This window comes from Squalius cephalus (genome assembly GCF_949319135.1).
Source record: "Squalius cephalus genome assembly, chromosome: 13".
Lineage (NCBI taxonomy): Eukaryota > Metazoa > Chordata > Actinopteri > Cypriniformes > Leuciscidae > Squalius > Squalius cephalus.
In genome coordinates this window covers 23569422-23597402 of record NC_137134.1, presented here as the reverse complement: position 1 = coordinate 23597402, position 27981 = coordinate 23569422, and the positions used below count along the sequence as shown (strand labels likewise).

General features: G+C 35.9%; 2 protein-coding genes across 4 annotated transcripts in view; one reads left to right on the top strand and one right to left on the bottom strand.

Moving 5' to 3' along the window:
* Window positions 1–273: 273 nt before the first annotated feature.
* krt97 (keratin 97) lies at window positions 274–4277 on the top strand. Its single transcript, XM_079891300.1, has 8 exons — window positions 274–790; window positions 1253–1335; window positions 2023–2179; window positions 2959–3123; window positions 3212–3337; window positions 3560–3780; window positions 3876–3928; window positions 4045–4277. Exons 1-8 carry the CDS (start codon window positions 368–370, stop codon window positions 4149–4151), a joined length of 1335 nt encoding a protein of 444 aa, XP_079747426.1. The 5' UTR covers window positions 274–367; the 3' UTR covers window positions 4152–4277.
* Window positions 4278–4341: 64 nt separating this feature from the next.
* ptpn4b (protein tyrosine phosphatase non-receptor type 4b) overlaps window positions 4342–27981 on the bottom strand; it is a 36469-nt gene continuing 12829 nt past the window's right edge. For 2 of the 3 annotated variants that reach the window (XM_079891296.1, XM_079891295.1), the window contains 24 exons: window positions 27630–27672; window positions 27462–27540; window positions 27238–27282; window positions 27097–27149; window positions 25762–25882; window positions 25485–25572; window positions 24500–24588; window positions 24304–24367; window positions 22401–22573; window positions 20622–20690; window positions 17666–17800; window positions 17421–17579; window positions 12107–12266; window positions 11935–12015; window positions 11156–11212; window positions 10743–10899; window positions 10482–10654; window positions 9812–9902; window positions 9664–9725; window positions 9421–9567; window positions 8715–8843; window positions 8487–8635; window positions 8250–8385; window positions 4342–6609 (listed from right to left, as the gene is read on the bottom strand). In XM_079891296.1, coding sequence (XP_079747422.1) covers window positions 6511–6609; window positions 8250–8385; window positions 8487–8635; window positions 8715–8843; window positions 9421–9567; window positions 9664–9725; window positions 9812–9902; window positions 10482–10654; window positions 10743–10899; window positions 11156–11212; window positions 11935–12015; window positions 12107–12266; window positions 17421–17579; window positions 17666–17800; window positions 20622–20690; window positions 22401–22573; window positions 24304–24367; window positions 24500–24588; window positions 25485–25572; window positions 25762–25882; window positions 27097–27149; window positions 27238–27282; window positions 27462–27540; window positions 27630–27672 — 2559 coding nt within the window. In that variant the 3' untranslated portion in view covers window positions 4342–6510. The remainder of the gene's footprint in view (window positions 6610–8249; window positions 8386–8486; window positions 8636–8714; window positions 8844–9420; window positions 9568–9663; window positions 9726–9811; window positions 9903–10481; window positions 10655–10742; window positions 10900–11155; window positions 11213–11934; window positions 12016–12106; window positions 12267–17420; window positions 17580–17665; window positions 17801–20621; window positions 20691–22400; window positions 22574–24303; window positions 24368–24499; window positions 24589–25484; window positions 25573–25761; window positions 25883–27096; window positions 27150–27237; window positions 27283–27461; window positions 27541–27629; window positions 27673–27981) is intronic. The other variant, XM_079891297.1, reaches the window with a different exon arrangement.

The window sequence follows — 27981 nt, the reverse complement described above, 5'->3', positions numbered from 1 at the left end:
CGCAACAATTCTGAATGCATAAACTACTGACCTTTTTAGCCCTATATCATGTTTAATCACTTTTACTGCTAACGAAAGTTACAAAGTGCTCTTTTGTTATATCTATATCCTGACCCATCAAATCTTAAACTCCAGGGAATTAATGTTTATTAACAAAATCATGTCGATCAGGTTAAGCGTGCCTCAGGGTCCTATGAGCACACCCTGTACACACCTGTTTAATTGTTTTCCGATAATCATTATCATAAATAAGCTGAAATAACCCCACCCCTTGGTCAAACTGTATAAAAGATCATCAGCTCTCCTAAACCATTAAGCAGCTGTCAGAGGTATCCAACAAAGCGCTGAGGCAACAGGAACGGAAACCATGACTCAGGTTGTTCAGTCTTTTTCCCGCAAGAGCATGTCCAGCTCCAGCTCTCGTCCCTTCACCTCCCACTCTCTCAGCGGTGGATACTCCAAGCGCATCGCCGTCGGTCGTGCGCCAAGTGTCTACGGAGGTGCGGGGGGCTCCAGCGTGCGCGTCTCTTACGCACAGAGCAACAACAGCGGTTTTGACCTGGGCAGCGCGTTTGGCGGGGTTGACAATGGCTTCGGTGCGGCTTTCAACGAGAAGTCAACCATGCAGAACCTCAACGACCGTCTGGCCACTTACCTGGAGAAAGTGCGCTCCCTGGAGAAAGCCAACGCGCAGCTGGAGCGCCAGATCCGGGAGTGGTACGAGAAGAGAACCCCTATCTCCAGAGATTACAGCCACTATTACGCCACCATTGAAGATCTGCGCAAAAAAGTGAGTCATTTTACATTATAGAGTTATATTAATATTTAATATTATCTAGTGTGGAATAAGTTATCAGAGTTTTTATCAAAAGGAAGATATCCGAATTAAAATATTTTTTAATTGTAATATTTTAGAATTTATATTTATATATTATATTATATTATATATAAATATATAAATATTATATATAATCACTATACCAAATGATCAGAGAACATAAAAAGTAATCTATTGATAAAAAGTAATATATATATATATATATATATATATATATATATATATATATATATATATATATATATATATATATATATATGTGTGTGTGTGTGTGTGTGTGTGTGTGTGTGTGTGTGTGTGTGTGTATATATACATACATAAATAAATGTCTAAGCCATTGTGCCAATGCAAAATGTTTGGTTTACTTTTCATTAGCTGTATTTGAGTCTCAATTCTTCATCTGTTTGTCTTCAGATCTTACTCGCCAGCCAGGACAATGCCAGGATCATGCTTCAGATCGACAATGCCAAACTGGCAGCCGAAGACTTCAGAGTCAAGTAAGTATATGCAAAAACCTTTACCCTCAAATTTTCTCCTTTAAAGGACTGGCTTTATGGCTGAACTTATGACGTTCGCTTGGTTTTAACATTCAAAAACATCAAAATGAATACGTAATAGGCTTTTTTTTATGGGCATTGAAGATAAAAAAATATATAGTACTTGGAAGTAAACGCCCACTGCTATGATTGGATAACAGTTTTGCATATTATAATGAGTTTCATGTAATGCGCTAATCGGTGGGCGGGGCTAAACAGGCAGTGTTGAAGGAGGCGTTGATCTTCTTCTGCGAGGCGATGTTTGATACCCTTGACGTCATAGATCCCCACTTTGTGTTTGGTGTCAATAAAAGCTTTAACTGGACTAACAATGAAGTTTTCAGTTCTGACACATACAGGATATTCTAATAGTATGATGACCTCTTATATGTCAAAAGTTGATTTCTCAGTTCATCACCCCTTTAAAATCTCTTTTCATGAAGTTGGTATTGATTTTAATATATCCCATACTGATTATTAAAACTCACTAGAATGTCCATGCTGAAAAAAGCAAACCAATCTAAGATGCTTTTTTGCCTCAGCGGGATTTCCCCTTTTTTATGAGTTTGTTAATGTCACACCCAAAGTTTTAACACTTCAGTTCATTTGAATTCCCATCCTAATCATTGCTATTCTTGGCTTCTTCAGGTACGAGAATGAGCTGGCCATGCGCCAGTCCGTGGAGGCCGACATCGCCGGCCTGAGGAGGGTTCTGGATGACCTCACCATGACCCGCTCAGATCTCGAGATGCAGATCGAGGGTCTGAAGGAGGAGCTTGTTTACCTGAAGAAGAACCATGCAGAGGTGAGATCAAAAAACAATTTTGGCCCTCCAGGTAGGACAAACCTGGTGGAGCAAGGCAAGATTTTTACCCAATAATCCACCATGCCTATAACCTTTTCTAAGTGTAATTTTATACATTAGGCTCTATTAGCAACGCTAGTCCTGTAATTACTATAACCTGAAGCCATGGATTTCTTTGTACTATGTTCAAAGCCTGAAGGTGTGGTCATATGTCTACCATTGTTTGGCGAAATCCAGTAATTCAAGTAGAAATCTGCACGACTGAGAGTTTTGTATTCAGTTCAGCAAACAGATTTAGCTAATTTCTAAGTTGGCCACGTGAGTTCATCGCACTGACCCAACAGAAAGCTGCTTGTTTTTAAAGTGACTTCTCTGTGAGCTGCGATTCATTAAAATCACTATGCTTTAGACAACAGACCTTTTTTTGCCTACAAAATTATTCTAATTCTGTGGTCACGCAAGCGAATTTTCAGCGAAATTTCACCTTTAAAGACAGGTCCATAGTCCATCGATAATGTATATTGTAGAGATGGATGAAGTACAGCTCACACAGAAGTCACTTTCAAACCAATGTGCATGACCAACTTGAAAGAGCAAACTTTTTTTCCACCCTTTCGCACACATTCCTATTGGAATGACTGATTTGAAGGAGTGACCACACCTTAAAAGTTAAAGTTCACACAAATCCATCTCCAACAATAGCAATTCCCACTCAATTCAATCCATTCTCTAAAAATATGCATTGTATGAAAAACGACATGTATTTCATTGATCTGTAGGAGCTCGCAGCTCTTCGCGCTCAAATGTCCTCCAGCAGCGTAAACGTGGAGGTTGACGCCGCACCTCAGCAAGACCTGGCCCGCATCATGGAGGAGATCCGTTCACAGTATGAAGGCATCACCGAGAAGAACCGCAGAGAAATGGAGACCTGGTACAAGGGCAAAGTAAGTGCTCATTGTTATTAATCCAGTCTGCGATAGCCAACCCGTACACAGTCAGCTAGATGTTTACCTCAAACCTCTTTCCCCGCAGTTCGACGAACTGAACAAGACGGTCACCACCAGACAAGAAGAATTCTCAATGTCCCGCACTGAAGTCAACGAGCTCAGGAGAACACTGCAGAACCTGGAGATCGAACTACAGTCGCAACTTAGCCTGGTAAAAGTCTCTCTTTAATTAAACATTCAACCACTAGGGGGAGCTTTATTTGATCTAATATACATAACACCCCTAAGTATCATCCTATCCTATACTAGCTTTGATTAATAATATAAAAAAGAAAACATTTCCTACTAGCTGCCTCTAGAGGGAGCAATTTGCACAATTTAATATGCATAGTCCCGCCCCCTAACCGTTCTTCTACGCTTTATGCTATTACAGAAAGCGGCTCTTGAGGGCACACTGGGAGAGACAGAGTCACGCTACAGCCTCCAGCTCAACCAGTTGCAGGTCGTCATTAACGGTCTGGAGACAGAGCTTTCTCGGATGCGAATTGACATCGAAAGACAGGGCAGTGACTACAAACTGCTTCTGGACATCAAGACCAGACTAGAGATGGAGATCGCCGAGTACAGGAGACTTCTGGATGGAGAGGACGTTCAGTAAGACTGATATATAAATAAAACAAATTAAATATATTGTCTTTCTAAAGATCACAAGATTTGTATGAAATTTAATAAACTTTTTTTTGTTACAGGAGACAGACAATCAAAGTTGTTGAGATTGTAGCTCCTCCTCCTCCCCCCAAACGTAAGTGTTTTTTGTTTTAAATTTTTTTGAAAGCGATATATGTTGCATATAATAAAATATTATATTTTAAAATATTATAATATATTAATCGTTTTTTTTCTTAATGTCTTCTCCAGATGAACCTGTGGTGACCAAGCGCGTTCGCACCGTAATCGAAGAGGTGGTTGATGGGAAGGTTGTTTCTCGCACAGAGGACGTTGACGTCGAAGTCTTGAAGAAGTAAAAACAACATCAACGAGATCCATAAAGTCAGCATGAATTAAATTCAATTAAAAAAATATCCCTGTTCAACACCTCATGTGAAATCCTAAGAAAAATAAAATAAAAAAAGACAAGCTGCGAAATGAAATGTTTGTTCTTTCATTCTTGGATGATTGGAAGGTCGATATTTATCACAAACAACACTGAAAAAAGGAGTTTGAGCTGTATTATATTTGATTTGACGTGTGTCACAAGCGCCAAAAGACGACTCAGCTTATTTAAGCACAATTTCAAAGTTTACGCCAGTAAGAAACAAAACATTCTGTACAAAAGACGTACTTGCTCTCTCACAGACATACAAACACAACTGTGTGTATATACAAACATGACATACAATTTCCTCTGTACTTTTAAAACAAAAATAACCACAGTTATCTTTTCAGAACACTTTTAATATATAACATTGTATTTACAAATATTTCACATATGACACTATGTAGTTAAGAGCCCCCCCACAGGTGTCCGTATTTGACAAAATGTTCAACATAAATAATTAAACAACATATTTTTCCCCATCACACAATAACAGTATAAATTCTACAGTAGCACAGCTGACTACCACAGTCAGTTGCAAAGTGCTGTCCTTTTTTCGTTCGTTTTTTCCTTAAATACAAAAATACCACCACTTCCGACGCAACGCCGGTAGTAAATTTCTAGCTGCTGCGCTATAACGACGTACACTGAAGCAAAATCAGCTCACATTCAAAACGGTGGGCGGGATTGGTCCTTGACGCCAAATCGTTTGCGCAATGGCACCGCAAAACATCGTACGGGGGGGAAATGTTCGCAAAAATGTTCGCAAACAATTAAGATGGTGTCGCATTAAAAACGTTTTGCTCTTCAGAATGAGAACTTCATGTTTTGCAAACTAAAATCTCATGTTAAATTCATTGATCATTAAGCATTTGTAAAATGTTGCACTTATGGTGAATAAAACGCTAAAGTGGCCAATGTGTTCTGTAAATGCCATCATCTCTACAGCCATAGCAAGTACTAAATGAACTATGACCACCTTACGAGTATATTGCATGTAATAGCTAACGGGTAACTAGTAAGAGAAGAGGAGATATGGATAAGCATAAATAATGATTAGCAGAATTTTAACCTGTATCTTCAGAGAGGGGAGCAGGTATTACTACTCAACAAAGAACACAATTATTCATACAGGGCGAACAATTTAAATCTGAAGGTACTCGGCTTCTTACAGTTGAAGTTGAAATTTTGATTGTAAACATGGAAGAAAATTGGTATTCGAGACTATGTGACGATCTTTATGCTGACCAGAGAGAATGCTAGACTAAATCGTACGTTAAACGATTAATCTGCGTACATACTTATCAACTGAGTATCCAGTTTCCGCCACGAAGCTAATGTGAAATTCACAGCTTTAATTTCTAAATAAAACGCTTCAAAGATCCGGCAAACGTGGATCTGAGAGCAGAACAGCTGCCTGATGCATATTTAACGATACAAACGTCAGGCGTTTTACGCACTATACGTAGCCTTGCAATAAATAGCGATTAGCCAAAGCGACGCACCAATTGGTTTTAGAGGCAAACAGCTGTGAAATTTGGCAGCAAGACACATCTTCACCATGGCTCATTTTCAACGCAGCTGGTGCCTGATAATTTCACTAAATTTAGAGAGAACCGTAATGATACCATGGAAACTGTATCAAGTATCGAAAGTACTTTACGCAAGTCTAAAGTACCTTGCGAATAACCTCAAAATCTTCAGGGTAAAAACGAATGAAAGTGTATCAATAAAAGCTTCATCAATGGGCTGCTTTTGTTTGACGATTAAAAATCAAAACAATTTACGTTAACGATTTAAACTCGTTTTAAACGTTAAAACAAAACAGTCACGGTCAAGAAAAACAAAAGACAATGGGGCGAGCACCTGTTGCTTTTAAGTCAACTGTTAAAAAAAAACAACTCAAAACCAAATAAATAACCAGTAAAATGTTAAATGCTGTCGTTAGTTGCAAGAGTTAATTCTGACATGGACTGTGGTTCATTTCAGCTTTTGGCACGAAAGCAAAAGCTCATTTCTTTCTCCGACCCAAATAATTAACGTTATTAACAGTACCTATAAATCAATAACCTGATACTGCGTGTTTTTTTTCTTTCGTAAAAATGAAAAATCCCCTCAAGTCATTGTTTGTCGCTGTAAAGTGCAATAGTGCTTTTTCGTCTGTATTCTAGCTTGCAGGCAGTCATGTCCACTGCCTTCCAGCAGGGGGTGACAGCGAGCTGAGCGCAGATCTCACAGGCAGTAGTTGTAAATCACAGAAGAAGCTCAGAAACGCTGAAGAGTGGTGTTCATTCTTCCTTTTCGACCGGAGGCTCAGTCTCGCACGGTTTTACAATCTCCTCTTCGTAAACTTTCAAAATCGCTTCGCAGACGAAACGGTACTGGCTCTGCAAACAAACAAAGCAAATTAAGTGACTCAGCTGCATGATAAAAACAAATGTATACCAGATCATTCAACGCAGTTTTTGAGAGACTGTATCAAGATTTGTAGCATCGAATCTTCGATATTTATAAACTTAGACTGAGATATTTCATAGCAAGTCAACTATGTAGCTCATGTTAGAACCTTTTATTTTGGATAAAAACATCTGACAATTGCATAACTGCAAATCTGCCCTTAACGTTAATTGTCAATTAAACAGTCTCTTCCTGTCAAAAGGGGCTTTCGCATAGGAACTTAGTTATAGGAATTAGCCACCAGGGTGATTACCCGAGAACTAAATGTTCCTCTAGGGCCATTTTCCCGATTGCATTCGCACCGCTAGTAAGAACTCTGAAGTGACGTAAGTCTTATTTTGACGGCGCTGAGAAAGCCAGAGCCTGACTCAGTCTTCATTAGTTTACGGTCTGTTATTAGATAGATACGTTATACAAAGAAAAAAGTATTAGCGTTTGCCGTGTGGTTGATAACCCAATGTCGCTATCTGAGCAGAAATACATAATCGCATTGGATTTTCTCCTTAGCGTTAAGGTTGAGAGTAGAGGTCTGCGCGGGACTGTTTTTTAAGTCCCGCTCCCGCCCGCTCCCGCTGGGGTTATATCCCGCACCCACCCGTTCCCGCTATATATACACTATTTGTTCACCCGCTGTCTGCTTAGAATAATTTTCTTCCCGACCCGACCATCCCGCTTTAATATAGATCTCCCAGAATTTCACATGTACATTTTCACAGAGAAAATAAAAATGTAGTCTGCACAAACATTTTTTTATTATTATTTTATTCGCCTTGTCAATATACAAAATGTAACATTTTGCTGCAGACAGTAGGGGAAAAAATATCGCAGCGAAAAAAAAAAAAAGAAGTGTAGGCTATTATTTTTATTCGTATTATCAAAATTCTTAACATTTTGCTGTTAAGCAAATACAATCAATGCATGACAGAAAGAACCGTTACTGGTCCGTGCGTGCAGCGCGTGCATAACGGTCCTGAGTAGCCTACAGGGCAGACTGTAGCCTATACCGGGTGGTCGATAAGATTAAGATTAGGTAAAGCGAAGATATGCTGTTCTGAAAGAACGTCGGCGTCGGGAACGTGATATTGAATGACCGACCGCTCCCGTTCAAATTACTCCAGAGTTACCGACCGCTACCGTTTTTTAGTCGGAAATTTAATCCCGCGGCGCAAAATATCTGGTCGGGTCCCGCGGATCCCGCGGGACAGCCGCGGGAATGCAGACCTCTAGTTGAGAGGTCCATCTATCACTGTTTTCCATGTTCGTGGAGTAAATGAATAGGCTATAAGGCGGGCGGGTATATATCCAGGCGGGTGCTGGAGTTTCGCGTGCATTCGGCCAATCAGCGTACACTTACGTCACTGGTAGTTCCTATTGTGCTGGGTTAGACCCTACTCTGAAGTAGGAGCTAATTTAGTTCCCCATAAAGACGTTCCTATAACTAAAATCCTTCCCAGTTCCTGTGGTGCGAACACGCCAAAAAGTGGGTTCTTCCGCCATTAATTCTAGGAACCATGAAAAGGTTCCTCCGGCGCGAAAGCCCCTTAAGTGCGCTGTTCTTCTGCGTACTCACAGGAGTCTGGATCATCATGGCACGCTGGTCTCTCATGGTTCTCACGAGGTCTAAGGGATACACCGACTGACCATTCTCTATCAAACACATCGCTGTCTCCATGGTGATAAGCACACCGGTGCGACCAATCCCGGCGCTGAAAGAGAAAGGGGTGGAGTCAATAAACAAATCATGGTGTTTTTTTTGTTTTGTTTTTTACTTGTAAGAGATTCTGTCAGGACATTTTCCAGGCCTGACCTGCAATGAACCACAACAGGATCTGGAGTGTCGGCTCTTTTGCTGCGTACTTGACTGACAAAGTTCAGGAAGTCCGACGAATCATCTGGCACGCCGTGATCGGGCCACGCCAAGTACTGCATCTGGCAAATTTGCCTTTCTTCTTTACTCTGTTCAAACATCCAAACAGATATTAGCACATACGTTTATTTACATTAATACATAGGAACATTTGAACAGGTGTGTCACCTCCAGGTGTGTAAGAGTCAGATCTCTGAGCATGTACGCAGAGTTCCCTTCCTCCGACACGCATGTAACCTGGAAGCCTCCATAGGTGCCACTTGCGGAAACATTTGGCCAGTATTGATGACATTTCACCTAAAAGGGAAAATGTCCAATATACCATATAAGACAAGATCATCAATAGAAATCAGAACACTTTTCTGCCACACATTTTGATAAGATTAAGACAAAAAAAAAAAAAATTCAGAGTACCAGAACTAATTGATTTTTTCATGACTTCTTTTAACTGTATATATTGAAAGTAAGTTTGATAAGTTAACTTGTATTTTTGACCAAATAAGGTCAAAGGTCATGAACAGGCCCCCATTGTATAAGTGGCTCAGGCTGGTTACTCCTCTTTGACTCCATGTGGAAAAATATATATTTTTTATTATTAATTAAAAACATTGGGTTATACCATATTGGTGTGTTGGCTGATTGTTCCAAATTGCAATGTTGTAGATCATGTACCTTCCACCAAGCATTCATTGTGGTATTAATAGTTTTATAACCAGGGAGAGTTTTTATCGATTTATCTATTAATGGTAGAATTACCGAATTTTCGAACATTTCTTAAAATATTATTAGTTAAATAATAACTCATTAACATAAATATAACTTTTTACCACCTTTATGTGTGTGAATACCATTTAAAAAATATATATATTCATACCCTGCCACGTTCAACTTGTGTCGTCAGCATGACCACAAGGGCGGCGCTCTGTTCCCACACCATCTGCCAAAAGTCAGAGCATGTACCAGGAAGTGGCCCTTGGCAGGCAATATACCGCTTTACTTCACCTTTACTCGGGACTTCCATCTGAAAACACACAAATATATACAGATTATCACTCTCTAAGAACGAAACATTACCAAAATAACTTCAAAATAAAAATGATCTGAGAAGAATGCTCACATTGATGAAATTTGCATTGATATAATCATCCGTCCCCTTTAATACAACTCGAGTGGTGTCGTCTGTGTCACAAAATAAACTGTTATGAACATCCAGCTAATCATGAAAACATTTCTGAGTCCAACACAAACACAAGCTGTGCACTCACATGGAGAAATGTCCCGATAGCGATTTTTGGAGACGTTTTGTGGCAATCTGGCGCATGACATGGACATCCCAGGACGTTTCCTGTACAGTTGCTATAGGAGTAAAACACATATTTGCAATCAACCAAATGTTTTTGGATTAAAAAAAAGACAATTTCCACTTATATTGAGACACTTATGATGAGGAAAATAAAAATTTAGCTTGGTCTTGTTTACTGTATGTTATTGTGCAACATTAGCATGTTTCACTCGTTAATAAACAAGCTAAATGAAGCTTTTGGTTTGTACAAGTTCATGACATAAAAACCGTACGCTCAGCAAACAGGAAATAATCGAGACAGTCGGAAAAGAACAACAGGAAATTATGTGACTAGAATATGATTCAGCCGACAGCCCAGTGCAGCAGTGTATGCATATATATATATATATATATATATATATATATATATATATATATATATATATATATATATATATATATATATATATATATATATATATATATGCATATATATATATATATATATATATATATATATATATATATATATGCATATATATATATATATATATATATATATACACACACACACACACACACACACACACATATATACACACACATATATATATACATATATAAAATGTAAAAGTGTGTGTCAGCTGACTTACATCAAACTGCGCAAGCACGGTACCGCTGGAAAGACCGTCTTTCAGAAGCTGTATTGAGAACCTCAAACTATCAGCCTCGGAGTGGATCTGCTCTAAACCGGACATCTCGGGAATGTACTGGAAATCTGGCTCCAGATCCAACTTCTCCTGCTCCTCGTCCACATCATAGATGGCTAAAAAGGAAAAGGAAGGAGAGAAAGTGAGATTATAATTCTAACTATTAAAATTCGAATTTTGGAGCTCCATCCAGGCGGATCGTACCATTGGGTCTGACAAGCAGGATGAGCTCTCCTGATTGGTCCTCACAGCTGGCCTTAATTAGCATAACCACGTCATCGTGAGTGTGCTCTGAGATATCGCGTCCGTTAATCAGCACGACCTGGTCGCCCTCGTTGAGGCGCGGCATACACATATCAGCCTGAGAGAGGTCAAAGGTCACAGATGAAGGGTTAGGGTGAGAAAAGTCAAGAAATCAACATACATTCAACATTGAATTAATACTTTCAAATAACAAATTGAATTCAAAATTTTGTTTAAACTTTAATATTCCTGACTGAATGGATGCAGTCAAGAATCATTCATCATCAGGCTGAGGTGTGTGACTTTAACAGGACACATATATCACCTGACATTAAAAGAAAACAATCTGATCTGAGTGTGACGCATAAACTTACCGGAGTTCCTGGAGCAACACGGGACACTATGATGGGCATCCTCTGGTCAGCGCCACCCTGTGGATGAAGAGGAGAATTATATAAATGAAAATATTCAAAATAAATAAATTAATGAATATATAAAAATACATAAATATTATTTTTATACACATAAATTAAATATTATATATTCATATGAATTAAGCTCTTATAAAATTGTAATATATATAATAAATAAAAAGTCAATTGTTTACAATACATATATATTTTATAAATATAATTTTTTTATATGTATTTTTTTTAAAGAATATTATTTAAAACAGTATTTACAATTTTAATATATTTTTATAAATACAATTTTTTTAAAAATTGTAAAAAAATGTTTTAATGTTAATTACAATTGTTATTTAAAAATACATACTTGTACTTGTACAGTACTGATATTTTAATATCTACATTTATTAATATTTAATATTTACATTTACATTGTATCGATTCATCTATCACACATTTATATGCACACATACATCTATATATATATATAAATAAATAATGCACTATTAAGAATTACTTTCAATTATTTAATTTTATACTTAATTATTTATTGTATAATGGTAATAGTCTTTCTCAAGGCTAAATTGAGGCAAGACCTTTGATAGCACACTGGACATGTTATCTATCTGTCAGATAGATAAACAACATCCAAAAAGCTTTTATAATATACATACATTCAGAATTTGCATTTAAAAATTACGACATTCTATTTTAGCTTATAAACAGCTGAATGATCAAAAACCCACCTTAACGTTAAATCCAAATCGTCCGTTTTCATCCGGCCTCATTTTAATCAGAACAAGATTGTCATGAGGCACGGCTCCGTTCTGTGGAAACAAAGAGACAATATGAATCGAACAAACCGACACGAACAAACGCATGTAGTGTGAGTGTGTGCGTTAAGACAGTTTTCCCCACCATGCTCTTTCCCGACGACGCAGGTACATTGTATAATTCGCTGAGGTGGTCGTCCAACTCGTGCTGAGACTGTGATCTGCCGTTGTGGGTCAGAGGGTCTTTTCTGGACTGTTTTGGGGGCAGAGCGGGCGGCTGCTCATCGGTCGTGACATCGGGAGACCTGAAAAAACAATAATGCAAAAGGTGAATGACTGAATACATCACTGCATTTGTGTGGTCAGGGCTGGTAACACCAAAGAAATGCATAAATCAAATATTTGACAATATCAAAGTAACTCAAAAAAATCATGTAAGAGTCCATGATTTGTGTGAAAGAGTGTTTGTGTAAGTGTATAGCGCCATCTATTGCATTTTTAGAGAAATACACAACTCATCCCTTTCTTATGCCACATTAGTGCCATTTAAAGTCACCAAAATGGACAATTCTTGTTTTTTTTTATGGAATACTGCAGTATTTATTAAAAAGAATTTATTGGCGAACATCATTATTGTTTTAAATTCATTTGCTCTCATAATCTTTAATCAAAATGAATTCCTCTCCCTCTTGCAGCATTTTTTTCCTCTTCTCTGATCATGAGTTCACTGGCATGAGGGCGGGACAAATCTGTCACTCACATGAGATCGACCAATAGCAAACCACAACCATCCAAGCAATTCCATTCGGACAATATTAAGCCCCGCCCAACATTTTTCCTTGTTCTAGAAGCGGTTTCACTTGTATATTTCATGCTACTTTAATGTAGAGAGACTGTGGAATCCACAGATGAATAATTAAACAACATTTACAATTTTAAAGTACCCATGTTCAAATCTGGTCGATACAGATAAGCAAATAAATGTGGATATGTATAATTTTTTTATCTCAAATAAACTAAAATCTATAGATTTTATCTTTTTTTGGTACTTAAGTGAATGTAGGCATCACAACATTATTAATATTAATAACTACTCAATTTGACATTAATAAGTGATGAGAAAGTTGAATAGTTGCAATGAATTTTCAGTCCTTTACTATAAGAAGAAAAAACTCTTCAAAAAACAGTGCTCCTAAATCTATCCTTTAAATTTAGCACTAGACAAGAAGAAACAAATGTCCAAAAATGAATATCCAATATAGGCTGATAAATATCCGATACAGTTGGAAACTTTTTTATACTTTATTATAGCAAAAGTAGAGATGTGACAACCTTTGATCTTTGACTTCTTACACATATTTTCACTTATGAGCCTTTCATACATTTTTCAGTAGTGCACGATTACCAATTTCTAGCAGATTGAATATTTAAAGCCAATCGTAAACTAGACACAACTTTAATTCACTCCGCTTTCCAAGTCTAAAATTTGACATTTTCCCAATCTCAGTTTTTTCCATGACCGTCCGTGGGAACCTTGCCTGTAAACAGGGATAAACTGAACTGTAAACCATCCAAGGATCATGGGTAAGATGATCTGATTCCTTCATAATCATTTGCAGACTTTTCATAAAATGCCGTAGCCTAGGCAACAACGATGATTTATGTTCTGGAAGTAAGAAGCAGGAGGCATGAGCAGCGCTGTATATCTGCTGGGTGTTTAGTGAAGATTTCCAACAATTCATCAAAGCTCGCAGTATTTGCATACCAGGCGGAGAGTATTAAGACCCGGGACTGTTGCCTCAGAGAGAAGCCATGTCTGTGTGTGTGTGTGTGTGTCTCATTATGAATGCTCAGATTTCAAGCATGAAAGCCCCTCTGCTCTGCAGTCTACAGACAGCGCTCAGCGCCCCGGCCTCCAGGACATTTACATAATAAAAACAAACGAGGCGAAAAAAAAAAAAAGAAAAAAAAAAAATCACCGTTAAAACGAAGACCAGGATTGTTTCAATTGTCAGGCTGAAGGGAGAGACATCCGATTCGCCTTTTGTGTCGTTTAAATGTGGGTTGTGACAGTTGAATGTATCGAGTCGAAAACGCAACGTGACACTAAATGGACGAAATGAATAAAGGGTTGGCGCTAGATAGCGTACATTTTTAGGTCAAGTTTCCTGATCCACTTTACATACAAACTTCGACTTTGTATTGAAGAAAATGTCAACTTTTCAAATGTTAGGGCTGTAACAACTAATTGATTAAATTGATAAACTAAAAATAAAAAGCTATTAGTTGGGTCTCATATTGAAACTATTTGATTTTTCTAGCAAACAATGAGCCCTACAGAACAAAAGTCAAACGAATTGCGTAAATGCGTTAGTTTGCGCAAAAATGGTTTTACGAATAATTAACTACACTGGAAGGCTGCTAAACTAAATGAAATGTCACTAGCGATTAACTAACATTTTATGCGTAAAACACAAACTTGTGCATTCAAATTGAATGAAATAGTTTGCGCAAACATGTTTTTACTTTGAGTAAAAAAAAAAAAAAGATTAACAAAACATTTGGGCCGCAAATACTAGAATCAATTAAAAAATTTGCGATAAATGTAGCGAAAAGCAAGTCATTTCTTTCAGCCAAAAAATAAAAAAATAAAAATGAGGGCAGCAAAAACTAAGCAATAAAAATCCATAAAAACTGTTAAAAAAAGAATGTCAATATCACTTAATTCTGTTTTTTTTACTCACTTTATAAAACCTTGTAACATTTATATTTTAAACCTTTTTTTGCATAAAATAAACAGTTTTGTTTTATAATTTTGCACATTGTACAAGAACATCATTTATCCAAAATTAATCATTTAATCAAACAAATACATCAATTAATAAATACTTTTTAAAAATGGTTGTTAGTAGCTCTAACTTTTAAAAACTCTTAAACTCTAAGAAGTTTAGAAGCTTTTAAAAATATCTAACAGAAACAATCTTATTTGCCTACTGAATTTTGATTAGTCCTTACTTTCTTCCATTTATTTGCATACTGGATTTTGATTAGTCTTTACTTTCTTCCATTTATTTGCATACTGGATTTTGATTGGTCTTTACTTCCATTTATTTGCATACTGAATGTTGATTAGGCCATTCAATTTTGAATTGAACTCTTGATTAGTCTTGATCACAATTCACCTAGCAAGTACAGGCATTTCTTTTCATATTCTTTCAGGTCAAAAAAAAGAGATAACAAGTGCAACTCATCTTTATATAGAACATGAAAACTCACACAATGAGTCAAAGGTGTACTGGACAGCCCTGATTCGGAAATTCTGACATTGCGAAACGAGATTGGTGGCACGATCTGAGAAAGGAAATGTGTTAAGCGTGGTCACAGCTCATTCCAATGGAAAATAATGTTGGGTTCACCAGTGTGAACTCAATCGGTCCTGCCATGGTAACACTCTGATCTGTGCCCACCACAAAGCTCACAGCAATTTCCACAAGCTCGAAAACAGTGTTTAACCAACAACATGTCATTTCGTCAGAGATATGTGGTCACACGATATTAAACCTCAGGTTGCCAGTGAGAGTGTGCGTCTACAGTGCAGTGCTAAAATAAGAACAACATTTCACAGCGGAAACTTTGATGACTCAAAGTGTGTCAGTCCAGCCCTTGTGTGCTGAGAACGCATCATTAAGCAGATCAAAATCTAGACTTGTGTAATCTTTGAACACAAATATCACAATTGTCCGACTGCACACAATATAACTAAAGGGGTAATTAATAAGTGACCTGTTACAACTTACAGGACACGCACAAGCAAACAAATACAATGTGGTTGTCGAACAAAGTTTTAGCATCACAACGTTTTGCATACGAGCTGTACTGGGGGAAACATTCAAGTGGCTTATCTTCACAATAGCCTGAAACACACTGCCAAATGCCACGACAAAAAACCCCTCAATATGTCAAGTTGATAAAAATCATTAGTTTGTGATAAACAGATGGATGTCTTATAGTGCTGTCAATCGATTAAAAAAATTAACTACTTAAATCACACATTTTTATGTATTTAATCGCACCTAACAGAGATTCTAACTCTTTCCCTGCCATTGACAAGTTAACTTGTCATTTATGAGAAAACGCTTCCATTCCAATTACGAGTTATTTCCATGTTATCACTGTTATAAGGTAGGGGGAACTATTACACATCTCCTGAACGAGTACAGAATCAAAACCCAGGCAAAGAAGAAGCAGAAACCAGCCATCTCATACGTAAGCAGATGCATATGTAAAATCATCAACAATAAACAGCATATAAATTAAAATGGCCTAATGTTAGTAGATTAAACAGATTTTTTTGTTTAAAAGCTCTGTTATTTCTATTGATATATATATTGCATGTTCAGATATTAATACAACAAAAAATTCTGGGGGCCATGAAAATGACCAAAAACGCTGCTGTAGGCTGGCAACTTTTTAAATATATTTTTAAATTGTAATAATTTCAAACTTAATCTCCAAATTAGGGCTGCATGATTAATCGGAATGAAACCGCACGCCATTTGGCAAAGGCTGCGATTATTTTATGCGCAGCTTGTCAGTGAAGCACGGCTCTGTGATCAGTAGTAAATGCTACTCCATCTGAAAGCCAGAGGGCGCTCTCGCGCAGACACGCCAAGTAGTAGAAGTAGACGACGCACGTCATTCACTGTAGCTGAATAAACAGAAGATTAAAATGCTTTGATTGATTTATTAAATGTTGTCTTTTGTTGGACAAGAGGTTCATAAATGCTTCGCATGTTTGGAAAGATGTTTGACGCGTGTTGCTTTTTCAAACGCACGTTATAAGCGACTCAAACTCAGTGATTTCAGATGGAGCAGCGTTTACTACTGATCACAGAGCCGTGCTTCACTGACAAGCTGCGCATTAAAACATAAATCGCAGCCTTTGAGATTTCATAATCGCAATAATCCAAATCGGTTAAGCGCGATTTCCATGTTAATTACGATTAATCGTGCAGCCCTAATGTAGGCTATCTCTTATTTCAGCATTACGTGTAAACTATAAATTTGCGTATTAAATTGAATGCAATAGCTTGAGTAAACATGTTTTTCTAAATGATTTACAAAATGTTAGGCCCAAAAAAATTGCGAAAACCATCAAAAATTAACAAAAATATCGACCAAAACTTTTTTGCACAAATTGTATAGTGTACATTACATTTTCTACTACCAGTTTTGCACATTGTACAAGAAGAACATGCTGTTAAAAAATACTGTGGATAAAATTTGCCATTTATATTAAATCAGAAATTTAAACAAATAAAGAAATGAATCCACTCTAAAGTTGTTACTAGAACAAACTTTTAAAAGTTACAAATTTTACTGTAAGATGAAGATTTAATTTATATTGTTTTATGACTTGGATGCTCTGGCGTGCTTAAGACAAAAAGTTCGAAACTCACGGTGTCGAGTCCAGGCTGATGCTGTTGGCCTGCGTGGAGGATGCAGACTTGTGATTGGTGAACGTCTGGCATGGCGAGTCATCGATCACGTGATCGACTAGGTGACCGATGGAGGACGGCCTGACCCGCGCGCCCTCTGTGGTAAACACGGAGTTACTGCTGAGGAAAGAAACAAATTAAAAACTTAAACTGTGGAAGTGAATGAACCTGCATATGTAGGGAAGTTTGTTCTTGTGGGAACTCACTGATCGGGCGAGTCCGGCGGAGAACGGTTCGGCAGACTCTGAGTCTCGAGTCGGTCGTCCGAGAGGGAATTCCTGCTGACGGTCTCCCAGTCCAAACCGCTCATCAGTCTCCTGACCAGAGGCTTGCTTGGTGACCTGGAAATGCATTATAAATGATCTTTTGTGAATCGAAAAAACAACATGCTCTATTAAACAGAACCACAAGAAATATTGTAGAATTCAATTTCCAATGTTAAACAAAATCAGAATTGTTTGCTTTTGAAAATATTAGGACCACCATTACTTCGCATTTAAGTGAACCAACATGGCAAATTTGACACACACACATAAATACATGCATATCTATCTATCTCGCTATCTATCTCACTATCTATCTCACTATCTATCTCACTATTGCTCTCTCTCACTATCTCTCTCTCTCACTATCTCTCTCTCTCACTATCTATCTATCTATCACTATCTCTCTCTCTCACTATCTATCTATCTATCTATCTATCTATCTATCTATCTATATATATATATATATATATATATAAAACATACATTATGTAACTGTTAGAATTGTTACTATTTTTTGCAAGTGAAACAGTAGTTTACAAACAAACGTTATTTCCAGTTACCTTTGGTTTGTATACATTCAAAAATAATTTGTTATTGTACATTTTAGTAACGTTGCGAAAAAAAATGTCAACGTTATTTGCAGTATGTAAAGCAACAAGTTCGATACATTCTAAAGTGTTTTTTTTAAACAAAAGCTTTGTACAAAGTACAAAAACAAACTATTTGAATGTGTTTCCTGTTATGATGTTCATTACTCCTGAAAACCATGAACGTTTTCTAACAAAGTGCCTTGTAACATACCTCAAAAGTAGATTTTTCACAATTTTGCGATATTTCATAGAATTACGTAAACCAACACTGCACATCACACATTATAATACATCAGAAAAAGGTTACAAGCAACACCAACACTAGTTTACAAACACTCTTTCCTGTTACTTCTAAAAACTACAAACAAACTTTTTTTTCACTTTTTCCAATGAAACATCGAAAATGTTATTTTCTGTAAACTCACGTTACTCCTTAAGTAACCATACTAAACAACTGTAGTAGCACTAAACAAACATTAGGTTTACAACAAACCCTGTTTCCCTTTGCCTAGTTCACACATGCTACTACTAAATGCCTTGAGCATTTTCAAAGTGCCCTGAAACTTTTTTCCTCAAAAGTTACTTAGATTTTGTACACTTAAGAAATACTACGTAATATTACTACATAAACCAACATGGAACATTTGACACATTTTACAAATGTTTTTTTCCCCCAACAAAAATACCAGAAAAAATATGTGGCAAACAATACACCAAACTAACCAGTAGTTAACAAACAACTGCTTTTATGTTACGATGTTCGTACACAAGCTTCTTCTAGAAACCACAAATATCTGGTAATCTTTAGATTGAGCCGTTCTTCAAAAGCACGATTATCGTATACTTCACCGAGAACAGGTCGGTGTTGACAAAAAGAAATACCTCCTTGAAGTATGATGAAACATAAACCGTAGTTTGATTTTCAGCCTCAGCATCTTCGAATAAACGCTGCTCTCGAAACAAATGTCTGAGTGTGTTTTCACAAACATGTGCATGACATGCGCACGCCCTTCACAGTCGTGTGCTTCACAGCCCTGCTTACACTTCCTGTGTTTGGGTGTCATTCTGAGAACATCTGACCACACTTCGACAAACACACACTGACACTTTAACACCACAGGGATCAAAATGGGTGGGATGCAACACACCCAAACACAGACAAATCGGCACATACTATCAAACAGACGTGATGGCATCAAATTTTCATGTTGCGATAATTGCTGAAGCTTTTATCACGGTGTATGGTTTGATCACGATATTGAAATAAGTTGCAAAAAAGTGTTGTCATACTATAACAGGTTAAATAACTTTTTTTCTTATAACAAAAAGAACTCTGAACATGTAAATGCAATAAAGTTATACACAAAAAAAATGTATTATTTTCAAACAGATTAAAGTGCAAAAGAATTATAAGTAACAATAGGTAACACTTACAATAAGGTCTCATTAGTTAATGCATTAACTAACATTAACAATGAGCAATCGCTACATTTGTTACCAAAGTTATTATTCTTTGTTAATGTTAGTTAAAGAAATAAAACTTATTTTTAGTTTGTGTTTGCTTAGATCCATTTAATAATAGTTACAACTTTTGATTTGAATAATGTGTTATTAAATGCTGAAATTAACATTAACTAAGATTAATATATGCTTAGAAGTATTGTGTAAAGTCAATTTATGTCATCTAATGAATTAACTAATGTTAACTAATAGAGTCGTTACCTATATATTAATGTTATATATAATAATTCATAACAAATAATTATTCACGGTATTCTGAAGTGCCTACGATAACGAGAACGTATTACCGTATATACGCACGCCTACTAAGAAATATAGCTGATATAAACAAAATCTGCAGTGTCGTGAACCAGGGTTATTAGAATTAACTTAACCTAAAACCAAACCATTTTTTGTTACTTGAAATAAAAAATAAAAAAATTCAGTGAGTTGCCAAGGCAACTTTTCTTGATACTTGATACTAAAAAACTAAAACTTAAATAAAAATGAATAAAATAATAGACATTTAAAAAATAATAACACTTGACAAACAACAAATGATTAAAACTTTTATTAAATTTACAATTAAAATGGAAAATATTAAAATGAAAACTAATTCAAAATTAATAAAAACTAATAGGATATCAATTTTCCTAAAATAACACTGCTGTTAACAAACAAAGACAATGGTTGGGTATTACTACCGCATAACATTTCATTTTCAAAAACTCTACTTACATAATGCATATTACTTGCATAGTGTCGCCCCACCCCCTCATTGGTTATTAAAAAAAAAAAAGTGTTACCGTGCAAAAACTCTGTTCTTGATGCCTCGTTCCTTTCCGTACTGTACAGACTGCGCCTCTGTCCTACCACTGCAAAAAAGCCAGAACATAGTGTCACTGCCGACTCTCAAAACTCCATTTGTGCAAGAATCAGGAGAGACAGCCGTACAACAGATGACAAAATGACCACAACTCACAACCAAAATATACCTTTTTTAGCTTTTCGATTAAATTCAGTATGACATTTTGCTATGCATTATATATTTATTTATACGTACCTAGTTAAAAAAACAAACAGATAAACTACAATATAAAGCACTTTTTTATTTTTAAAATGTGTAAAACTGGACATTTATGAGGGAAAAAAGTGATAGATAACTATTAGCGGAATCAGAGTTTTGAACCAACTCAGAATTAATTCAGATCAAAGGAGCCGATTTGCACGTTCCCATACTTGCAAGTCACAAGACAAGGAGAAAAGAACAGCAAAATAATCTGTCATTGGTTTTCCAGCATGAAATCTTCAGGTGGAACATCTACACGGCAAAAAATTATATTCTTCCTCAGCATTTTTGTCTTGTTTTCCAGTATAAACATTATTAAATCAAGATACATTAACTTGAGATGCTATTTGAAGTAAGATATTAAGACTTGTTTTCTGCTTGAATCAAGAAAAAAAATGGGGTCAGAAAACTAATCTTGTTTTACATTTGAATTAAATTAATTTTAGACAGATTTTTTTCTTATTTTAAGCATTAACTCACTTATTTTGGATGATTTTTTTCAGAAAACAAGACTTCATATTTTAAGTTATTTTGCTTTTTAAAGGTCCCGTTCTTCGTGATCCCATGTTTCAAACTTTAGTTAGTGTGTAATGTTGCTGTTAGAGCATAAATAATATCTGTAAAATTATAAAGCTCAAAGTTCAATGCCAAGCGAGATATTTTATTTAACAGAAGTCGACTACAGTGAACGGCTCGTTTGGACTACATCCCTCTACTTCCTTCTTTAGTGATGTCACTAGAACCGTTTTTTGACTAACCTCTGCCCACAGGAATGCTCCCTCAACTCTACTGGCTACTTGCGCACTTCTTATAACTTACTGTGTTTACTCAGCTCTTACGGTGATTTTCTGAAGTAAAACTGACGCTTCATCTTTTGTGTGATGTACAATAAACTTTATTAAACTCATCAGTACATGTTTGATCATCATTCAGACAGCAGACTTGTAGGCTATTAATAAATAATGGATACATAGCCTACAAGCAGATGACAAATACGTTATAATAACCGTAATTAAACTACTAAACCATACCTGTTTCATCTCTATACAGCACTCTGACTCTGTAGGCATTATTGTCCGACTCGAAATGAACGCCGTTACTGAGAGTTTCTGATATTATCATCATTCCGTGAGATGAAATTGTCCTGACAGACTGAGCGCGAGCTCATGAAGCTCCGCCCCCTGGGCCGTCCAGCAGCAGCTTATTTGCATTTAAAGGGCACACACTAAAACAGCGCGTTTTTCTGTGCCCCAAAAAATGACAATTTAAACATGCTGTAAAAAATGATCTGTTGGGTATTTTGAGCTGAAACTTCACATACACACTCTGGGGACATCAGAGACTTATTTTACATCTTGTGAAAAGGGGCATAATACGGGACCTTTAAGTAAATCTATCTTGATTTAAGAATTTTTTTATTTTTTCAGATTTTTTGCATAAATTATTTTTTTCAAATGTCATTGCGTGCTCCTACATCCACTACACCCTAATAAAGAAACTCTTCTAAGATTCTCACCAGTAGCGGAACTTGGATCCGAGGGTGAAGTACTGCAGAAAGAGGTTCCTCTCAGGAGGAACGGGTCGCTCCAGTCTGAAGAACGTGTGATGCTCCACGCAGGCCTTCCATAAGTTCTTACAAGCTCTGTAGTTCATCATGTTGAAACCCAATAAAGACTCTCTGTTCTCAGTCTGTGAAACAAAAAGAGGAAGACGAGAAAGGAGGTTTGGTGAGCTCACTGTATTTTGCAAATAATCCATTTTAGTATGTAACAATTTCAGTGGTTAATACCAAAACCAATAAAGCTTCGCAATTCAATTCCAATTTCACCACTACAGCCAGAGCTGGGTAGTAACTGATTATATAATATGCATTACATAATCAGATTCCAAACATTACATGCAAGTACTTGTAATCAGATTATATTACATTTTACTTGTAATCAGATTATACTACATTTATAATACTCATAATCAGAATACAGTTTTTTTTTATAACATAATTTCGCTTATATATCAGTCCCTCCAGGATTTCACGATTTTTTTATGTGATTTTTGCGATCAAAATGACTGATTTTGTGGTGGTAATTTCCAGAAATTTGTGAAAAAATTTGCGATTTTTATATTTTATAATTAGGACATCACATTTACCATATTGTATTATGTCAGATGCACAATAGTCATACATGACACAAATCACAAACAAAATGCATAAAGCTTGTTTATTTTGGTCTAATCAAATTCTCTTCAAATTAACTTTTAAAACAACCTATGGGCAATTTTTCTACCTGACCTATGTAAATAGTAACAGCAGGTGTAGTTATTTATACTGTAGAACTGTGTTTAAATCAAATTCAGTAATTCATAATCAAATGCATAATCAGTGGATAATTTACTTTTTTTTTTATTGTGCTGTATTGTTGTTGCTTGATTAACATTAACAACACTCACTGACAACAGCAGGTAAATTAGGTTACTGTCACTTTAAGACCTAGGCTACTACAGTAATGACAAACGTCCCAATCAGTTATTAGCCTACTAATGATCGTTTTACGTAAATACTCACCAAGATGAATATTTTGAAGTAATTGTAGCTGTGTGTATTTGTTCAAGCGCTAAAGAGAATTCAATACTCTAACACTGACAAGCGGTGACACGCAGTCAGTCAGTCAGTCAGTCACACACACACACTGCAGTCAGGCAGTCACTCAGTCAGAGACAGACTGTCACGCGACTGGCTGAAATTAGTTCTCTTTCGCGGTTTACTGCGCTTTTAATAATTCTTTTTAGTACCATGAAGCATATCATACTTTTTGTGATGTCATTCAATCATGTTAAACGCGTTAATAAGTTTGCCGTAGCCTATACTGCCCAATGAAAACGGTTCGGACTTCGGATATCGGCTGATTCAGCTACATAGCCATAAAAAAAGGAAACATCTTTCTAAGAGATATTTCAGTTGGGTGATTATAATTTAATGTTTTGTGAGGTCTTTTTAATTTTTGTGATAATTTTGCGGTTAAATTAGGAATTATGCAGGATCGCAAAAAAAATGCGACATTTTGTTGATTTTGCGTTGTATTCAGCGATCGCGGAATCGCGAAAAACTGGAGGGACTGATATATGTTCAATGCAATTCATGTTGTTGATGCAAAGAATAGAATTTCTATCTATTTGTATTTTTATATCATTATTGTACAAGATTATCCTATTCAAATAAATGTGATAAATGAAGTAGGTCAAAAGTAATCTAAAAGTAATCTAAAAGTAGTCTGATTACCTAAAATGTGTAATGTAACTTACTGTTACTATAATTTTCATCATGTAATTTGTAATCAGTAACAGACTACAATTTGTAAGTAATCTAAGGTAAAGACAGATTTCGATTAAATGCAAAACAATACGTCTAAACAAATACATACCAGTTCTTTTCTTAGTTGTATAAAAAACTGTTTAGATTTAAAAGATATTTTTACAATTTTCAACCTGAAACACAAGAGAAAGAGAGGGGACATAAAAGATGTTTCAAATGAGAATTTGTATCCACAAGCTTTCAAATGCGTTTATTTCAATGAAATTCCCAATTCTAAAGAAATTTACAGCTAAAACGACCCTTACCATGGAAAGTGGTTGACTCGTACCCTGTCTTTATAGACGGAGATGCCGGCAGACAAAACTCCCATGTATATCTCTGCGTTACAGTGGTCCTGAAATCATGAAGAGTAGGAAACCATAAGGATGCAGTTTCCACGGCAACATCAAAACCATTTTGTTTTAAAGAGTGCTTAGACTTTTGGTTTGCTTAAGAAGGGATGCTCAATATATTGGCGACCATTTCGCTATCAGCCAATAATGACAGATGGATAGAATAGTTAAAACGAACAACAGATCAAATGAATGACAGAACAATAATATTGACAGAACAAATGATGCATAGAACAATATTATTAGTGATGCAACAATTTCGACAACCAAAAATATTTTTTTTGTTTTGGCCAAAATCATTGACTGAAACTGTGCTGCAAAAAATATGCACTAGATTACGTTTTTTCTTAACATGTTGTCTTAATTATTTAATGTTTGAATAAATCTGTCATGAAAACAAGTTATAACAGCCACTGTTTGAATGTTTATATTTCAACAACCAATTAAAGTAAAAAGAAAAATGTTTATATACAAGTTTTACTTTAGTGTTGATTAAATAAAATTTGTTTGATTAATTGATTAGTAAATAAACTTTATTTTCCGTTTCGATTTCCGGCTAAATGAAAACTTTCGCTTTTTGTTACAGAAAACATTTCGGTGCAATACTACAATATATAGAATGACCTAATAAACAACAGAACGACCAATAAAACAAACTGATGACAGAATGAATGACAGACAAACAAAATATATATTAAAATTAGTGGGCAAAATTGCACAACACAAAAAACTAAACTAGACAAAACGCACAAAAAAAAAAAAAAAAAAAAAACCTAAAACAAGGGTCCATGCCCTGTTTTAAGTGGCACCGGATATCATTCAAGCCTCTAGTGTTTGTTTGCAGTACCATATGAAACAAGATGGGTAGCCAGTGGGGTAAGATGGGCCGGTCACTCACCCGAGCATAGTGCAATTCCACGCCGTAGAGCTCCAGCGTCCGCGCAGCATTCAAGTAGTTAAACTCGGACTGAGCTGGTGTGAGTCCACTACGAGAGAGAGAGAGAAGAGAGACTCAATCTCAGAGATCCACAAACAATGAACCGCCTTGTTCCACAAATCTGCCTGTGTGTGTGTGTGTGTGTTCAGCTGTGACCCTTTGTTCCTCCGTCTCCACTGACACTCAGTTAAATATAAGAATCTTTAACACACTGGAGGATTTCATGGAAATGTCTTACTTGTGCTCTTGGTGAAGTTTGGCGACCTCTTTCTCAAAGTCCTGCGGAGGGTTGGGAATGAAGCTGTACTCAGAGAGGTACCCAGACAAATGTTCGGAGTGACTGTAGTCCCCCAACTCAGCTGAAACACAAAACAGGCCAAGAAACCATGTGTGTATGTATGTCAATGTGAGGCACAATGTGTCTTTCACCCTTTCATAGAGCCAGGCTTCCAGTTTCCTCATAGAAGCTACTGGAGACCCCTTAAAGTCAACAAGAATTTACACCATTTACTTTTATTCCTAAACAACATCAAAAAATGGCTGATACTGATAAGGTCAGATAAATAATTTTTTCAAAAATATATGTGGGCAATAACCTAATAAAATGAACAATAATAATATTAAAAAAAAATAATCGACAAACCCCCCCCACACTAAAACTAAATTTGCAAGTATATTTATCTCAACATTATAATTTGAAGCAATAAACAATTTTATAAAATTCTCGACAAAAACAACACTAAAACTAAAGTTGCAAGTACATTTAACTCAAATTTGAAGCATTAAAGTATGTCTGATGTTCATTTAGCAGCTATTAAATTATTAATACTATTAATTATTAAAGTTAAGTCAGCACAATGAAAAATAGGACAAATCTATATGAAAAATAGCACTAATATCCAATGTTGTAAATACAAAAAAACACACACAAAAAAAACATTTACCCTTAAAAAAATGAAAATGAAATGAAAATGAATATATTAAACTATATAAACTATTAAAAAACAGCAAACTTGTGCGATTTCCATACGATAAAATAATAAAATGTGAAGCTATAAGTAAAACAGCAACTGTGCTGAGTGTAACATGACTGGCTACAACTAAATATTGTTAATCATGAAATAAATCGGCCACATTTTTCAGCTTTATTACTGGAAATGGGTCAGACAAGGACAGGAAGGAGACAAAAGGCAGATCATGAACTATTTGGCAAACCGTACAGCCTTTGTGCATCCTGTGCGGACGGTTATATCACCAGCCAAACAAAACCACAGGTCAGAGAGTCTGCCATCATTTCCTCAAATTTGCGTCATTAAAATTGATGTTTAAGTAATGATGAATGGCAAGTGATATACTTCGCACAAAACCACGAAACAAAGATACAAAATACAGAAACAAAATTATTTATTTATTTGCCAAAATTTATTTGCCAAAATGTCAGAAGGCATTTCAAAATATGTCAAAATTAAATTTAAAATTAGGTAAATGGCTGCTACCATGCTTTATAGATATTGGCACTGAAAAACCCATAGGACCACTAATTGTTAATGCATAAATAATCTGTAATACTTACCCTGAACTGCATAAGAAGCCAAAAGAACTGCAGTGTTTTGTGGGCAAGGAAGCCTAGCAAAGAAACAAATGAAAACTGTTACATGAGATTGGCTTTGAGAGGGAAATTTATGCATTTTACATGTAGAACGTGTGTCCTTACCTGCCGCTCAGAATATCCTGCTTCAGTTGCAAAAAGTACAAATATCTATGATAAAAAAATAAATACAAAAATCACAAACAAAATCACTGATAAATACATAATGAGCTTCCAGAGAGAGAAAATGTGTTATTTTTTATGATATACACAGATTTAATTTATATGATTTAAGTCTTATTTTTACTTTTCATATGCGTAGGAGTGTAATTTTTTTTTTAAAACTGTACCTTGTGTACTCTTCCTGTAATTTACCAGGGTCACTCACGAAAAACTTCACCCTGAACCTCAGATTATGTGGGGATGGCCCTGAAAATGAAAAATAATTACAAAAATAACATTTTACTCAGATACATCATACATATAAAAACAATTTAAAAATGTAAAAAAATACCTACTTTTGAGCTGTTTTCTAACAAATTTGTTTGGGTCCAGCCACCTCTGAAACACACAGTCATAAACAATATAAAACAGCGTGTATGAAATTTAGGCCCCTTTTTACTCATAGCACAACATTTTCATGACAATCACACAAACTCAGCAATGTGAAAGACACCAAAATTGCTTGTCGATAAAAAAAAATAAAAAAAAATAAAAAAATAAAAAATCTACAACATGAAACGCAATGAATTAAACATTCACCTCGTTTTACTAGGAGCAGAAACTGAGAGCAGCATTTTAATGTGTGACCTGAGATTCAACTTTCCTGTTTATGCAGACACTTTGTCTAGAAACCAAAATAACTACTGA

What these genes read in the sequence shown, in the direction of transcription:
- krt97 (XM_079891300.1), top strand. Translation starts at nt 368, where the DNA reads ATGACTCAGGTTGTTCAGTCTTTTTCCCGCAAGAGCATGTCCAGCTCC. An exon ending in TTGAAGATCTGCGCAAAAAA is followed by an intron (nt 791 to 1,252) that starts GTGAGTCATTTT and finishes GTTTGTCTTCAG; the next exon opens with ATCTTACTCGCCAGCCAGGA. An exon ending in AGACCTGGTACAAGGGCAAA is followed by an intron (nt 3,124 to 3,211) that starts GTAAGTGCTCAT and finishes CTTTCCCCGCAG; the next exon opens with TTCGACGAACTGAACAAGAC.